Genomic DNA, 16,048 nt, shown 5'->3' on the forward strand with positions numbered 1-16,048 from the left:
TGCAAAAAAGTTATTCAGTGACTTTAATTTTAATATAATGTGTCTATAAATAATTAGATTTATATGCTAACATTCAGATTAACTATAAATGTAGAATTGTGAATTTTGATGATTTTTTTTTTTTTTTAAATTATGAAATAAATGAATATTATTTATTATATGTAGTATTATATTTTTGCTATTTAAGCAACTTAAGCAATAACTATTTTATATATTTCTTTTAAAAATTCACAGATATTTGAATCGAAATTATGATTAACTTTTGCATTTAATAATTAATTTTACCATTGTACATATTATTAATTTAATATCGTATTCGTGAAGTCTTGTGTAACTCATTAATTTAAAAGTAATACTTGCAAGCATAAAATACCACCATCGCCCTAACGATAACACTAACCTAGGCTTACTTACACTACTTACCAATCTATAGTCACAATCAACTAAAAAATATCTATACGCTTCTAATCAAATTCATGCAAATATATGAAAATTTATACACGTGCACACGAGCGCACATACGCTCATAATCGATTAAATATAATACACAGAAATCTGAATAAATTGTAGAATATTATCAAGGATAAAACTAGAATATAACTTTTTATTCTCATCCGTAATACACATTCGTGGATTTAATGCGTCATAATTAGTATACTCGTATTATTATACTTGTACTCGTCTATGAGAATTATACGTTAGTATATTCACATGTCGAAATATAACCCGAATACATGCATATACGATGCTCCTATAAATACGGACACTTACAAGCATATTTAAAACTCGATAAGGCAATGATATATTGTGTGCATAAATCTCAGCAGAATGGGATATGAAATTAAAAATGCAATAGTTCAATATTTCTTTCCGATTACATAAAAATTCGTTCCATGGTATTATATTCACATACTTAGTCGTATTTCAGATTTATTACTTTCAAATTCTCTTCAAAATAATAATTTATTATACTTTTAGCATGTAATTTAGATACAGAAAGTAAATTTAATAAATAAAAAATTAACTTTATTTTGTCTTATCTAAACATTCCATCTGTTTTCATAGACTTATATATATATTCTATTATAATAAATTAATACAATGTCTTATGATAATATTTTATATATAATAATTTATTATTTATTTTATTTGTGCTAAATAAAAGATTAATCAAATGTGCAATTTTTAACGTCAAACAAGCTAGGAATTGCATTGATTTTCATTTTATTTATATACTAAAATAGATGCAGAATCTATCGACGTCTTCGCCCATCTTTCGTCGTATAATTTAATGTTAAACGAATTACCAGATTACTGTAAAATTACTACAAAACTAACGTATTAATTCCCATAAAAACATGTATCTAACTATATACTGCACACGATATCCTTACATCGGATTCCGTGTACTTTTCTTCTCGTTAAAAATAGCATATTAATTTATCGAATTTCAATATGTCCATATTTTATTTAAAAATTTTTTATAAATCTATACAAAATTGTAAAAAAAAAAAAAAAAAAAAAAAAAAAAAAAACCTTCAATAGTTCATTAGGACTGAATGTATGGTCAGTTGCAGATACAATTTTAATCTATAATTATTACAAAATAATACGTTATTCCCCACCCCACCCCCCTTCACTGGACTTCACAGAGAAAATATAATCTTTTCTAATTGAAAAAACCATGTTAATATTTATGATTCAATTTATGTAAGATTATCAATTTATGTAAAAGCAATATTTTGTATAATAGTCAACACTATTCTTACCTATGTTATTATGTTATCTAATCTATGATCTATGAATATAAGCAGCTAATAAACTCTACAGACGGATAAAGGAAAGAGAAATTTTTGTAAATAAACTGCGCATCTCGGCCTTTCGATCACTTTTCTTCGAAAGTCAATGCACCGTACGCTTTAGAATTCTATATTGTAACACTTGTTAAATATTATTAAATAAATTAGTCAATATTACATAGAATTATTTTAACCTTTATTTCAAACGTTTATTATTCTTATTCCATGAATTCAGCTAGGAAATTATAATAATATTTCTTAATGTTTTTATTTAATATTATACACTATTATATAACATACCATTTTAGTAATAAAATTCATGTATTTTACAAATTGACTCTACTGCAGTAAAAGACCAAATATTAAATTCTATAATGGCGATTTATATACATCTTTGTAATTTAAATGCTATAGTCTATATATTATATTCGTCATTTATGAATTTTTTTCCCCATATTTCTCAAATTATACATTCATAATCGTATAATTCAATAAAAAAATTGTATGTAATTTTTACGATAATTTATACGAGCTTTGAAACATCAACGCTACATAAACATTTTCTTCGATAATACATTGTGACCAATATATAAGTATTCAATTTTTAAACGAATCAATTTAAATTATAAAAATGAAATTGCCTCATTTAAAATACACGACAATTACTCGAAGAAGACATAAATCAACTCAGCTATTTGACTAATGCAATAGGGAGCAAAATCGAGAGCATCTTTGCATCTTTATTATAATAGTAATGATTTAGTAAGATCATAGGAAAGCGATGCTGGCGAGAAATCGAACTTTGTAATTTGTATTTCAAGCACGCGCCACGGGAACGTATATTTTCTGTCGGTACATGTGTATACGTGAGTACGTGCGTCCCTCTTCCACGCCCGAGTATATATATATATATATATATATATATATATATATATATATATATGCACAGTCTGTGCATTTCAGTGGTAGTAAGTTTCGAAAGAGAGGAGATAGCGTCAGCGAGGTGTCAAGATTTATACGCGTGATATGCCATAAATGAACGCACATCGTATATGCTTAGGTCAGGTCTTATAACAGCCAATAATATTATGTGTGTAAGGATGAGTAGTAAAAGGTCAGTGAGAAGGTGAATTTTCGTTCGCAGTATGTTTGATTCGCGTTATGGAGCAAAAAAAAAAAAAAAATAGAGTGTGGCGAATTGCTGAAGTAGAAATATAAGCTCGGGCTATAATAATTTTTCTCATCTGAACATACTCCGATCGAACGATATATATTATTATTATTATTATTATTCTTGTTGTTGTTGTTGTTGTTGTTGTTGTTGTTATTATTATTATTATTGTTATTATTATGTCTAGTTAGAAAAGAAAAAATTTATATTCTGAAAAGTGATAGAGTTTCATTAGGTAAAAAGTAAAAATGCTAATGTTCAATATTGAATTGAAAATAATTAATTTTGCTAATCCATATATTTTTCATATATTGCAACTCATAAATATTTATCTGAAATAATTTAGACGAATATTTTACAGATTAAAGTTGGTTGAAAAATATAAACAATAGAATTCGAATTTTTGCAATCGAACATCCAACAACATCTGACGAATAAAACTACATATCATTATTCTGCCTGATCCATTAGAATTTTATCAATAAATTAACTTGTATTTTGTTGTTAAAATATATAGACTGTTAATATAATCGAAATTTGATATACACAGAATAATAGTAAAAGTAATAATCATGATTTTATTTTTTTTACTCATCTACCCTCAACATATTATATTATACTACTGATACTAATAAAAAAAAAAAAAAAAAAGTATATTTATTTTATTTTATTTTCTCTTTTTTCAGCATTCTAAAATCTATGCATTTTAATTTAATAATAAATGATGAAAAATGCAATTGTATAAATATTTTAATTATCTCTATGTAAAACTAATGTATTTTAGTAATAAGCAATGAAATACATTTACTAATCAATATTAATATCAATATTACGTCTTTAAAAATTACACGCCAAGTCTATATGAACAATAATAACTTCAGCTACATAAATGGAAAAGAAATTACTAATACCGTTGCTCATATTCTGTAAAATTAATGTTTTTATTAAAAAAATTTTAGGTCGAAAAGATATATAAACCAAGAAATGTTTGCAGTCAAATCATAAAAATGCATATCTTCATTTCCTTGTTCGATGCTTCGTTTGCTTTCACCTTTGTCCTGTTTTCAGTTTAATTTCATATCTGACTGGTCAGGGACTATTTGATAAAAAGGAAAGAAATAAAGAATACTTTTCAACGAAAGTATTACGTTCTTTTCATGTAATTGTTATACTTATATAGTTGATAAAAATTAATCTGAAAATTTACGTTATAACAATAATCTATGAAGATTATTAATAACGAAAAATTATTTTCATTTATATGTCATTGGTGACAAATTATTTTCCATTATATTTTTTATCCTGTCAACGCAAATTGTCTTTAATTGTAAATTTTTCTTAAGTTCATTTTTTTCAAGAGAATTTTATGAAAAATTAATCGTCAAACTATAGTCGTGTAAACTGTAGGTCATACATTTTTTAAAAATACTAGATTGTTCAATAATTTATATTCACATACTAAATACTTACTATAAATGATTAACGAATGAAAAAGATTTTTCTATAAACAGTACTTCCTAATAAATCCAAAATCCTTGTAAAATCTATTAAAGGATTAGCTGAGTCGAATGTGAATTTCGATGTTATAAATTTCTTTAACATTAGCTTTGCCTCTCGTAAGCCCTTATCTCACTAATATTCTCGATGTCAATGCAAGTGACACAATACAATTTGTGCTCGCTTCTTTGTCGTGTTGTGACGGAAATTTTATTTCAGAAATTTACGTTGCCTGCGCACATCTCGCTTGACGAGCAGCAAACAGCGCAGCACCGTATAATGTGCTGCTTTCGAGCTCGATTCTAGAACACAAAATATGCTCAGCAGGTTCCAGCGTTAGTTAAGTTACTCGGCTTTTTAAAACATTTTTCTTTAAAACGAGCAATTAAAAGTGCATGCTTTGTTGATTTCGCCGTGCAGGAGAAAGTCTTGATGAATATAGAATTTTTTGGAATTTATTTGTCAAAGCAGAACAATAATACTCTATACTTTTCTTTTATCCTAATGTACTTGGAGCTAAAGACGCTAAGCTCCTATTTATCATATAGTTTAAACTGCCATTATAATGGAATTTGATTGCTTTAAAGAATACGTTTGTTGTTGTTGTTGTTGTTGCTTTTTTTTCAAGCTTTTGTTATGCCATAATAATCGTTTGCTAAACAGTCCACGACTAAATTGAAATCGACAAGAAATAAAAGATCGAATTTCATTATTCAAACGACTATGAACTAGTTGGACAAATAAAATTAAACAAACACGAACTGGCTATAAATTATTAATTATTGTCAAATATTTGTTTATAATCATATTCTATTCGATCATAAAATACTAATGTAAAACAAGGCATTGATAACACTATATAATTAGTCGTGTTTCAAAATTCAGCAATTTTAAATCAGACAATAGACAATGTAATATTGTAAAAACAATAAAAACAGTGCTGGACTTGCTTAAACTAACTGCACAAGTACGTCAGTAATCTTGGTAATGATTTGGACTAATTTTTTTATCACTTTGATGTATTCTCCAACTGTAACAATAATATAAACTCGAAAATATCAAGCATAGACGCTGTATTACTTTTAATAACAAACATTAACATTACAGTTTTGCATCAACGACTCTTTGCTGCGGCATTTCAATCTTTTTCTTACAGAATTAGTTGAAACGTCCGTAAATACTAAGATTTTTGATTAAAACAATTAATTAAGCTTTATCGGATTAAACAATTTTTCGTCCGAATTTTATTATACTACATACATATTTTTATATAAATATAATTAATGCGACATTATTACATGAAATTTATACGATGAAAAATATCGTTATTGTCATATTATCAAGAGCTATATATAATGTATTTGATGGCTTGATAGATCGAATACACGACTGCATAAATGAAATTTTAATATTATTTATCAGTAATTTGAAATATTGCACTAGCCGGTGTATCATAATATTAATTTCGATATTATCTGAAATAGTATCGGAAATTTTTCATTTATCCCACATGCTATTCTCAAGTAGTTCGATATATTTCTCACTAAATATAATGCCATTAACGCAACAACATTTATAATTCTTAAATCAAGTAGTTAATAACGACAATCCTACCGTACAAATAAACTAATCAAGACTGTCATAGTGCATCGTTCTATTTGGCAAAATCTTTTTAAAACGCGAAAAAATGACTGCCCATTGCTTTATTGTAATGATTTTTATCCAACTGGATAAAACCTTTTAATTTAAAGACGTTTGAGCTTATAAACGCCTGCCTTTCTTACAAGCCGTCTAGCAGATAAGTATGACGGGTTGCCAGTGGCAGGGAGTAGAAATACTCCGACTCCACCCACGAGTGTAGCTAGCAACGGCGCTCCAAGGTAAAGTAGTTGCGTTATCTTTTACTTTCGTACTGACGAGTAGCATATCTTCCTATTACTCACCGGCGGCTCGGAAAAATGCCTAGCAAATTTTCCCTATAAATGTGGCGCAACCGAAGCATAATACGCTAAGCGTGCATTTTATATATTTTCAAGACGGGAAAGGTGTTTATTATTTATTCACTGCCTTACCGCGCGATGCCTTCACAAAACATTCCTACTGCTTTACTTACTTGCTTGCTCGCTTTGCGTATTTTTAGGTGAAGTGAGTCAAAAGAGACGCGGCGCTCGCGACATTCGTCGACTCGCGAATACTTCTTTTGTTGTCAAGAGAAAATTAAACATATTCCTTTACGTAATTTTATTTCACTTTCATTTTCGTTATATCCGTTTGAAAATTATTGATCATTAAAAAAATTATCGTCTACATAGATATATGAAATACTTGTTGTTTCTCTTTTGTTCTTTGTATTTTTTTTCTTTTTTATTTTTTTTGTTTTTGTTTTTTTTCTAACAAAAATTACGTATCGATTTCATGCACAAAGCTTTCAAAACTTTATAACTAAAACTTTATAAAACTTTCCTATTTCTAGAGCTTTTTCTTTCTTATATTGAGCGTAAAAATAGGCACGTAGTTAGATAAAATTCTAAAAAAAATCTAACTATAACGATAAAATGTTTCAGAGGGTTCAATCAGGTTAGGTGATGTTTATTATACATGATCAACGTTTAATTTACGAATGCAATTAATAATTAAATAAAAGCAATGCACACGATCGCATAAAACATTATATTTTAAATAATTGATCGATTGTATAAAGAAATGTTTGCAATATTCAAATGCAATTATTACGAATTATTAATAAGAAGACTTGAGTATTTATCGATTATGGTGAAAGTATTAGAAAAATTATGAAAATGCGTAGCCGTAATTTACGCAAAGACATTTGAGTCGAGTGTTACAGTAATTTCACGAAGTTTCAATTCATATTTTAATTTCACTGCTATGCACATAATTTCAGTTGTTTTTTTATTAACTTGCTTCAAGCTCCGGTAGATGTAATGAAAAATTGCATCAAAAGGCACGAATATTTTGTACCTCGAAATTTTTTATCATAAAGAAAATGACGAACATCCAGCAAAAGATCAGACAAAGACAGATATGCATGCAAAATTATATTAAATAAAAAATATTCGCATGCACCATTACTTGCGCGTGTTTTAAATTATTTAATTTGATAAAAATTTTGTATCTAAAATATAAGACAAATAAACAAAGATTTAATGTTTACTTAATTATGTCATTTGTACTCGTAATGAATAGATGATTAATGAAGGTGAAGATTACATTACGAAAGTGAAATATGTCCGGGGCGACAATTGTTTTTATTTAAGCTACGGTAATCTAATTACTATGTACGATAATAAAGTCTACACTTTTTCCGATAAATCTTTTTTATAATCACGCAAAGTCTTTCTCCGCTTGTCATTTCGAACACACGCGCGCTCTCGCAGTGTAAAGTGAATTTGAAAATAACCGAGGAACTGGGGAGAGTGAGAGTACCTGTCTATTAATAGGGCGACTTCGGTGTATCTTTGTCGCGCTCGCGAGTTCACCATTACCACGCAGTTCTGCCTTCGAGGAAAGCAGTCTTATGAAAATTCGTTAGTTTATTTGTAATCCCATTCACGACAACATGTGATATAAAAGAAAAAAAAGATACTCCTTTATTTCATCATCCCAGCAGTAGAAGCTCTCCACGCACCAAAATCGAATCTTCGTCGTAATTAAAAGTGTGTGTGCGTGTAAAATTCATCGAAATTTCTCGGCTTGACAATTTAATCCAAAAATATAAAACTGAGCTAAAAACTTGAGCTGAAAAAGCAAACACGGATGATGTGCATCATTCCGCAAGTTAAAATTGCTGTGTGTGTTAGATAGAGATAGAGATAGAGATAGAGATAGATAGATGGATGGATGGATGGATAGATAGATAGATAGATAGATGGATAGATAGATAGATAGATAGATAGATAGATAGATAGATAGATAGATAGATAGATAGATAGATAGATAGATAGATAGATAGATAGATAGATAGATAGATAGATAGATAGATAGATAGATAGATAGATAGATAGATAGATAGATAGATAGATAGATAGATAGATAGATAGATAGATAGATAGCGGGAGAGGAGAGGCAGATTAAGAGAAGGAAGGAGATAGGAAGAGAAAAAGAGAGACAGTAGAGAATTCTAAATAAAGAACTGCGAATGAAGTACATTGCGCCTAACGACCATAGCAGATTTGAAGGGATATGTGTATGAGTAAGAGCGAACGAAATGGTCGAGCACATGAGCGCTCAGACAACACATTACCAGAATCAGCAGTCGTTCAATGGCGTGCAGACACAGCACTGGCATTATCGCCGAAACGAATTCGAGACTCCCGGTCTGATCAACAATACCACATCCGCCAATAATCATCGTTTCTCCCTGTTCAAGTGGTTCAAGAGACGGGACTCCACGTCTTCAGCAGAAAATACGAGACGCCGTATCTTCCGGAGATCCAAGAGGCGACAGTCGACTTCGAGCACTTCATCCAGCGAAGACACATTTTACAGCACTGCCACGGTCAGGAGCTTTGCCTTTCAAAGTGGCATTCGACGAGATGTCGAGCATTCGTCACTGCCGCTGAGGCACTCGAATGGTGCCGTAGGCCCGTTCGCTCCGGGTGCTGCCAAACTCATAGAAAAACGGACATTTAATGATGAAAAGCTCCAGCATGTAGATACGATTGCTACCTACACGCTACCCAGTGCCTTTACTCAGCGAAAAGATATCGAGAGCAGGTATTCCCTCCATCCGGCCAATGCCCCTTTTCTATCGTACGATAGCATACCAATCGTCGATCGCAGGCCAAGAACTTTCGCAGAAGTACGTAGAAACGTGAACGATAATAATGTCGCGACTGGCTCGCTCGCGTCGAATTCCTCTCTCTCGGGTGTGAAGAAAGTACACGTAAAAGGTAAGAGACGCGCGCCGGAGCCTCCTGTTCAGAGCACCGCAACCGTCCATGTCGCAGGCGAAAATTGTAATTCGAGACGAGCAAGTGGTAGTAGACGCAAGCGAAGACCAGCCCCTAAGCCACCTGGATCTACGGAGAACAATTTATCGAGCAATCATAATACACTATCATCGGGAACATCGACTGGTATGGATACGCTCTTAGCCAGCAAAAGTTGTCAAACAATTAGTAATGATACGCTGGTGCTACGTAAAGGCGTTTTATTATCCAAACGGCGAGACGTTGACTGCTTGAGCGAGTCAAAATCGACGCTACCGACGATATCTGCTTGCGATTCGCACGTCGAGGCAACGACAATTCATAATCCGACGACAGCGAGTGGAGAAAGCAATACGCCGCCATCGGGGACAATGATGCCTCGACCCTGGTATAAGCGTAATGTTTTTAACGATTACTCGAACGGTGGCACGAAAGAATCTTCCATTAATACGAAACGCGGCGGTAATGATATTCTTAGAGGCCTTTCATCACCACTACCAACAGACATTAAGGACGATGGGGCTTCATCGACGAGCGCTTTGTCGTCGCAATTGTCCACGTCGTTTCCATTCGAAGGTTCGCTCTCAAAACTAGGCTTCTTTAATCGCGGCGATCGACATCATCACGATGACAAAAAAAAGGAAAACAAGCGTAAATCCAGCGTCTCGATATTAACGAATATCAGCGAATTGGATAAAGAGGCTGCGGCGATCGTTCAAGAGGAGCAAGCACGAAGTCGCGCGTCCATGATTCTTCAAGCAGCTAAGCTGGATGAAGATTTTGAGAGAGAGACGGGGGCCAACGATGCCATTATCCATGAAATAGTCAACTCGTCGTTAGAGAATTCGCCCCGCAGATCGACGAGAGCTTTAATTTCCAAATTCAACGCCATAGGCAATATCACCAAAGTTACCGTCAATTCGAGCTTTTTTACTAAAGGTAACGGCAACGCCTCGCCCAAAGCCAAGACAAAGAGATTCAGCCAGGAATGTAATAATGGCCGACGAGATAATAGCCGAGTTGATGAAAAAATTGAAAGAGACTTATCAAAGTACTTTCTACCTCATCAGTCGCCGTCCAAGAGACAATCGACATCGATATTCACAGAAATAATAGACGCTGGCAAGTCAAAGGCCTTACACGCCGATGCGAAAGCATCGACAACGTCCAAGACACCGCCATTAACCACATCGACAACGGCAACAATGACAGCGAGGCCAAGAGTTGAGAGGGCTACAATTGAAAAGAACAATAACATGGAATACGTGAAATCGCTGGCTGCCGAATTAGATGACGTCGCTACGGGAATCGCTCGATTAAAACGCGAACTCGATACGAGACCAAAAATCATTGTCAATCCGAAGAATGATCGAGGAAGAGTCGCCCAGACAAACAAGGGGCAAAAGACGATTGTCAATAAACAAAATCCGATTAAGGACAAGGATATCGCGAATTTCGAAAGAGAGTTTACGCAAATTTTCGACGAAATAGACAAGCAATTCCAAACTCGAGATGCAAAAATAGCGGCGACTAAGTCCGATGGGAGCACCAACTTCAATAAAACATCAATTTCAAATCAAGTGGCAAACGTTCTGGATATTCTCGTTAGCGCGGATAAAGGGGATGCGATAGATAGGGGAAAAAACGTTGTATTGCCGCGAGTGGATAGGGAGAGCGTAAAGTCATCGACTGACCAGCGGAAAGGAAAAGTGGTAACGACTGGTGCAGTACGTATTAGTGGTGTTGACGACGAGAGTACGCAACAGCTTAAAGAAATGCTTCGAGAGATGAAGCATTCTTTACCAAAATATCTTAAAGCGAAAAACAGTGGAGAGAACGATGGGAAAACGAAAGAATTTACAATGCTATCGGAAGCGGCTAATAAAAAATCATTTCCCAGGTCGTCGCGTATCGTCAAGGAAACCCTGGCTTCGCCAACAATGTCAACAAAGGTCTCGTCGAGTGTACAGACGTGTGGAAACGTACGTAAAATCATGAATGAAATCACTTCGATGGCGAATGAGAGATCAAGGAGAAACGACGCTTTCGCCGAACCAAGTGCAACAAGCAAGTTGCCAAGGAATTCTTATTATAAGCTAATTGAAGCCAATGAATTTGACGAAATCGAGGAGAAAAAGGACAAAGCGCATCAGGAAAACACTTACGCTAATGTGATGGAAAGATATATGTATGAGAATACACAAATTACATCGACATCTTCTGTAGATAAGGCGATAGGGAAAGGGCGACGCGACTCCAATTCTAGGGTTAAGATTGATTTAAGGGAAACGGATAATAAAGCAACAGGGGCACCGGTTTTGCCGCATGCGAACAAACATAATGTATGCGAAAGGAGCGAAAATAACGACGAAGGTGAATCCTTAGATTTATCAAAGTATTAACAATAACTTGTGAATTTTATTATGGAATGTAATTATACAATAGTCCTATTTATTTTATCTAATACGTATAATACGATCTTCTATTGCAATTAATCCAAGACCTTTGTGATAATTAACACATTCAACGTGTTTGTTAAATTTATTCTTAAAAGTTTGATATATTGTACAAATAATATATGGATAAATATTTGGATAAAAGGACAAAAAATAAACAAACAAACTCTCACTAAATTGTAAAATTTATCGTAGTAAAAGATTTTACTTTTTTTTTTTTGTTTTTGTTTTTGTTTTAACGCGGACATTGCAATATATTGTCGGAGAACAAACTAATATAATTCATTGATTGTAAAACAAAACAAAACAAAAAACAAAAAAAAGGAAAAAAAAGCCAAACACTACATATTGTCGAAGAGAAATAATTCATTCGGTTAGCGAATACGCTTCAACGCGCGCTTAAATAATTTCATTATATAATTCCTATGAATCAAACTCCGTGGCCTAATACATCTTATTCTTTTATTTATCCTAATCAGAGGAAAAATTGGAGGAGATAAAGAAGCAGTGCATGAACACATTGGCTGTGAATCGATTACTTAGGAAACTGGAGGCGGCAATTGCATCGGGTCGTCATCAACAAGCGGCGGGATTGGCCAAAGAATTAGCTCAGTTGAAGATTCACTGTTCCGTAATTAGACAACGATCGTGCAAAGCGAAAGAGAAGCTTAATCTAAATATGTTCATAGAAGATAAAGAGGCCCACCAAGGACCAATACCCTTGCAGGTATAAATCATTTTATGTATGCACATACTGATATTTTCGAAGATTTATATCTCGAGGAATGAAAAACTCGTAGAGAAGGTAATACTAAGAGTATGAAAAAAACAAAAACAAAAAAACAAAAAAAGGAGAAAAAAAATACTCCGAAAACATAAATAATAAATGGTCTAAATAATTATGCATAAATTGTATAAATGATAAGAGAATTAAAGTTTTCATAATAAATAGCTCCTATTCGTTAGAAAATACGAAGGTTTTAAAAGTTTCTTAAATTTCTGAATTTTTTGAAAAAAAAAAAAAAAAAAAAAAAAAAAAAAAAAAAAAAAAAAAAAAAAAAAAAAAAAAAAAAAAAAAACAATAAAAGAAAAGAAAAAAACAAAACAAATAGTCGCTCATTATTGTTAACGTTGGAAAATAATTGCAACGAGCTGCTGCTGCTGCTGCTGATGATGATGATGATGATATTATCACGATGATGGTGATGATATTGTTGCACAGCAAAAGGAGCATAAATTTCATTAAATCATGAATTGTAATGAGCTTACCACCAGCATCGAATCAAAGTCGCTCGAAAAAACACATTATCGCATTCTTTAATGAACCAGTCACATTGTTAATATTTATTTCTAACGGTCGAATGAATTTCTAATTTAGCTTCCAGTAAATATGACAGTAGCACAACTCAAAGCCAAAATTCATATTGAATTTGAAATACCGGCGAACGTTCAGCGCTGGATTATCGGTAAAAATTTAGCTGACAATGACGAATTGACCCTCCACGAACTACAAGCTGTTGAAGGATCACCAATATTTTTATATCTTGTAGCACCACCAGGTATGTGAAAAGTGTGAGGCAAAAAAAAAAAAAGTATTATGGCGAAGGAGAAAGTGTTTGCATTAAAATAGCCTATCGTATAAATTACCCGTAGACCTACAGAATAAAGAAATTATTAAAGTGAATAATAATCTGAAGGAGAAGGAGGAGAAAAAAGTGAAAATCCAACTGGATGAAGAAACAAATGAAGTACATAACGAGCAAATTGATAAGATGAATGTGGAAATGGAAATGGGACTAGAAACCGTTGTCGAAGCCAAATCCGACGTAGTAGTGAAAGCTACTGAATCTGAATCTCGTGAAGTATAATGAAAAAAAAAAAAAATAAAAATAAATAAAATATTAACTAATACGTAGAAATAAGTCAATGTCTTTTATTTTTTTTTATTTTTTTATTTTTTTTTTATCATTATTTTCTTTGGATAGCATGCTAAGTAATGCAAATAATGTAACTTCATAATTTTATCTTCAAGTACAAATTAAACTTAAGTAAAAGAGAATAATGCAAAATAATTACTAATCATTATAAATATAATTTCATCCCGAATACGATAGTACGACTCTAAAGTAAATACGAAATCCTTATACTTACGTACTGCTCGCACGTTCCGTACGTAAGTAGTTGTGATTAGTGTCTCTCGCGTTGCATAAACGAAAATAATGTTGTTTGTATTTTTATTTTTTTTGTTTTTTGTTTTCAGGAAAAAGACGAATCGCTCACGAATGAAGAGAAATTACAACGATACGAGGAATTAATGTCACTTGAAAATTGTGATATTATTTCTAATATAGAGCTTATCGAATGTCCGGTTTGTTTCATGATATTTGGTCCGGGCGAAGGTGTTACGTTAAGAGATTGTCTGCATACATTTTGCAGGTAGGTACATTATTTATATACAACGAAACAACAACGAAAAAAAAAACAAAAAAAAACACTTATATTTATAGTAAAAAAATGAATGGCATATATAATGAAATATAACAAAATGTTAATATTTTATTCGACGAATTTTTAAGCATCAATCAAATAATTCTCATCAATTACACTTGCAATGCACCATCGATCTTTATTTATTTAAGATATAATTGAATTAATTTGGAGGTTTATGGAAATAAGAGAATTACGATAAATGTTTTCAATTGTGCGTGAGACATTAACTAATCCGATATGCGTATACTTAAATATCTATTTGTTTCATTATCTCAGTTACTATCGATTCGGCTTGGATTTTAAATTCGTATAAGCTGCTCATCTTCCATTATACAAAATCAATTCAAGACACTTAAAATATATGATTGTAATGTCTCATATTATGTGAATTTAAAATCCAAGCCGAATCGGTAGTAACCATAAAAAGGAGCAAATAATATGTTAATGTACGTCACCCACGAGTTTATTACATTAAAAAAGCGAGTGACTGTGCGTGCGATAAAATAAAAAAAAAAAAAAAAAAAAAAAAAAAAAAAAAAAAAAAAAAAAAAAAAAAAAAAAAAAACAAACAGACTTTAGTATGTAAATCCAGAGACGATAATCAAATAAGAAATAATCGTCGTGAATTGAACATTGAAACAGGCTGTGCGTTGCGAACACGGTGCGCTATTGTGAGGAGGCCGAGGTGAAATGTCCGTATCGGGACGTCGACTACACCTGCGAATCGACGCTTCAGGAGCGCGAAATCAAGGCCGTGAGTCAAAATGAGCTAATAGCTCATAATAATGAGAAAAACTTAGGCAGGACCTCGCCGTTATGTAATACAATAATGATGCCGTAAAATTTGCTCGCAGCTCGTCGCGCCGGAGGTTTACCAACAGCATCTCGCCAAGTCCATAGCCCAGGCGGAAAACAATGCTGGAAACAACGCGTTTCACTGCAAGACACCGGACTGTGCAGGATGGTGCATTTACGACGACAACGTCAACAACTTCCTCTGCCCCGTATGCAAGATTAATAACTGCCTTACCTGCCAGGTGAGATCGTTGGTCAAGATTGGCGCGAAATGACCAGTCGTTTAGCCACTTTAGCCATTGCGCGGTGAAAAATACGCAGACTCTTACTTTATGATGCAACACGATACGTCGCAGCTGTTCCTGCGACTTTATCTTTAATGAGATACGGCAATTCGTCGAATTAAGCACGTCTTGATGTACGTTAAACGAATGTAATTGCCCCGACTAATGCTAAGGCCGATAGTTAAGATTTTTAAGATTTTGACAAAGAATTCTTATCCTAGCTAACTCTTCTTTACACTTTAGCATTGCGTACAAATTTTCCCGCAAATAGGACATTTGAATAAGAAAAAAAGAAATAAAGAAATAAATTCCACTTACGAAGGCCGGTAAATTATTAGTGATTATGCTAATTATTAAATTATCACCAGCTAAATAATATTGTTAAGTAGTGTAGCAAAAAAACAGAAAACAAAGAAAAACTTGTTATTTTATTATTATGGTAAAAAAAAAAGAAAAAAGAAAAAAAAAAAAAAAAGATAAAAATACTTATAAGATATTGAGGAATACAAATTTTTATCCCTTAAATTTATACTAAATAATAAATATTAAAGGCTGTGCATATGGGCAAGAATTGCCGTCAATACCAGGAGGAGCTAAAATATTCGAA

The 16,048-nt window shown here is 32.5% G+C and overlaps 1 protein-coding gene across 1 annotated transcript in view; it reads left to right on the forward strand.

Annotated features, from left to right (window-relative positions):
* Positions 1-8,577: 8,577 nt before the first annotated feature.
* LOC105364932 (uncharacterized) overlaps positions 8,578-16,048 on the forward strand; it is a 7,907-nt gene continuing 436 nt past the window's right edge. Inside the window, exons 1-8 of the mRNA XM_011502973.1 lie at positions 8,578-11,789; positions 12,352-12,599; positions 13,251-13,431; positions 13,526-13,734; positions 14,133-14,308; positions 15,005-15,116; positions 15,217-15,399; positions 15,993-16,048. The exon at positions 15,993-16,048 is cut by the window's right edge and continues 187 nt beyond it. Coding sequence (XP_011501275.1) covers positions 8,693-11,789; positions 12,352-12,599; positions 13,251-13,431; positions 13,526-13,734; positions 14,133-14,308; positions 15,005-15,116; positions 15,217-15,399; positions 15,993-16,048 — 4,262 coding nt within the window. The 5' untranslated portion in view covers positions 8,578-8,692. The remainder of the gene's footprint in view (positions 11,790-12,351; positions 12,600-13,250; positions 13,432-13,525; positions 13,735-14,132; positions 14,309-15,004; positions 15,117-15,216; positions 15,400-15,992) is intronic.

This window comes from Ceratosolen solmsi, unplaced genomic scaffold (genome assembly GCF_000503995.2).
Source record: "Ceratosolen solmsi marchali unplaced genomic scaffold, CerSol_1.0 scaffold10, whole genome shotgun sequence".
Lineage (NCBI taxonomy): Eukaryota > Metazoa > Arthropoda > Insecta > Hymenoptera > Agaonidae > Ceratosolen > Ceratosolen solmsi.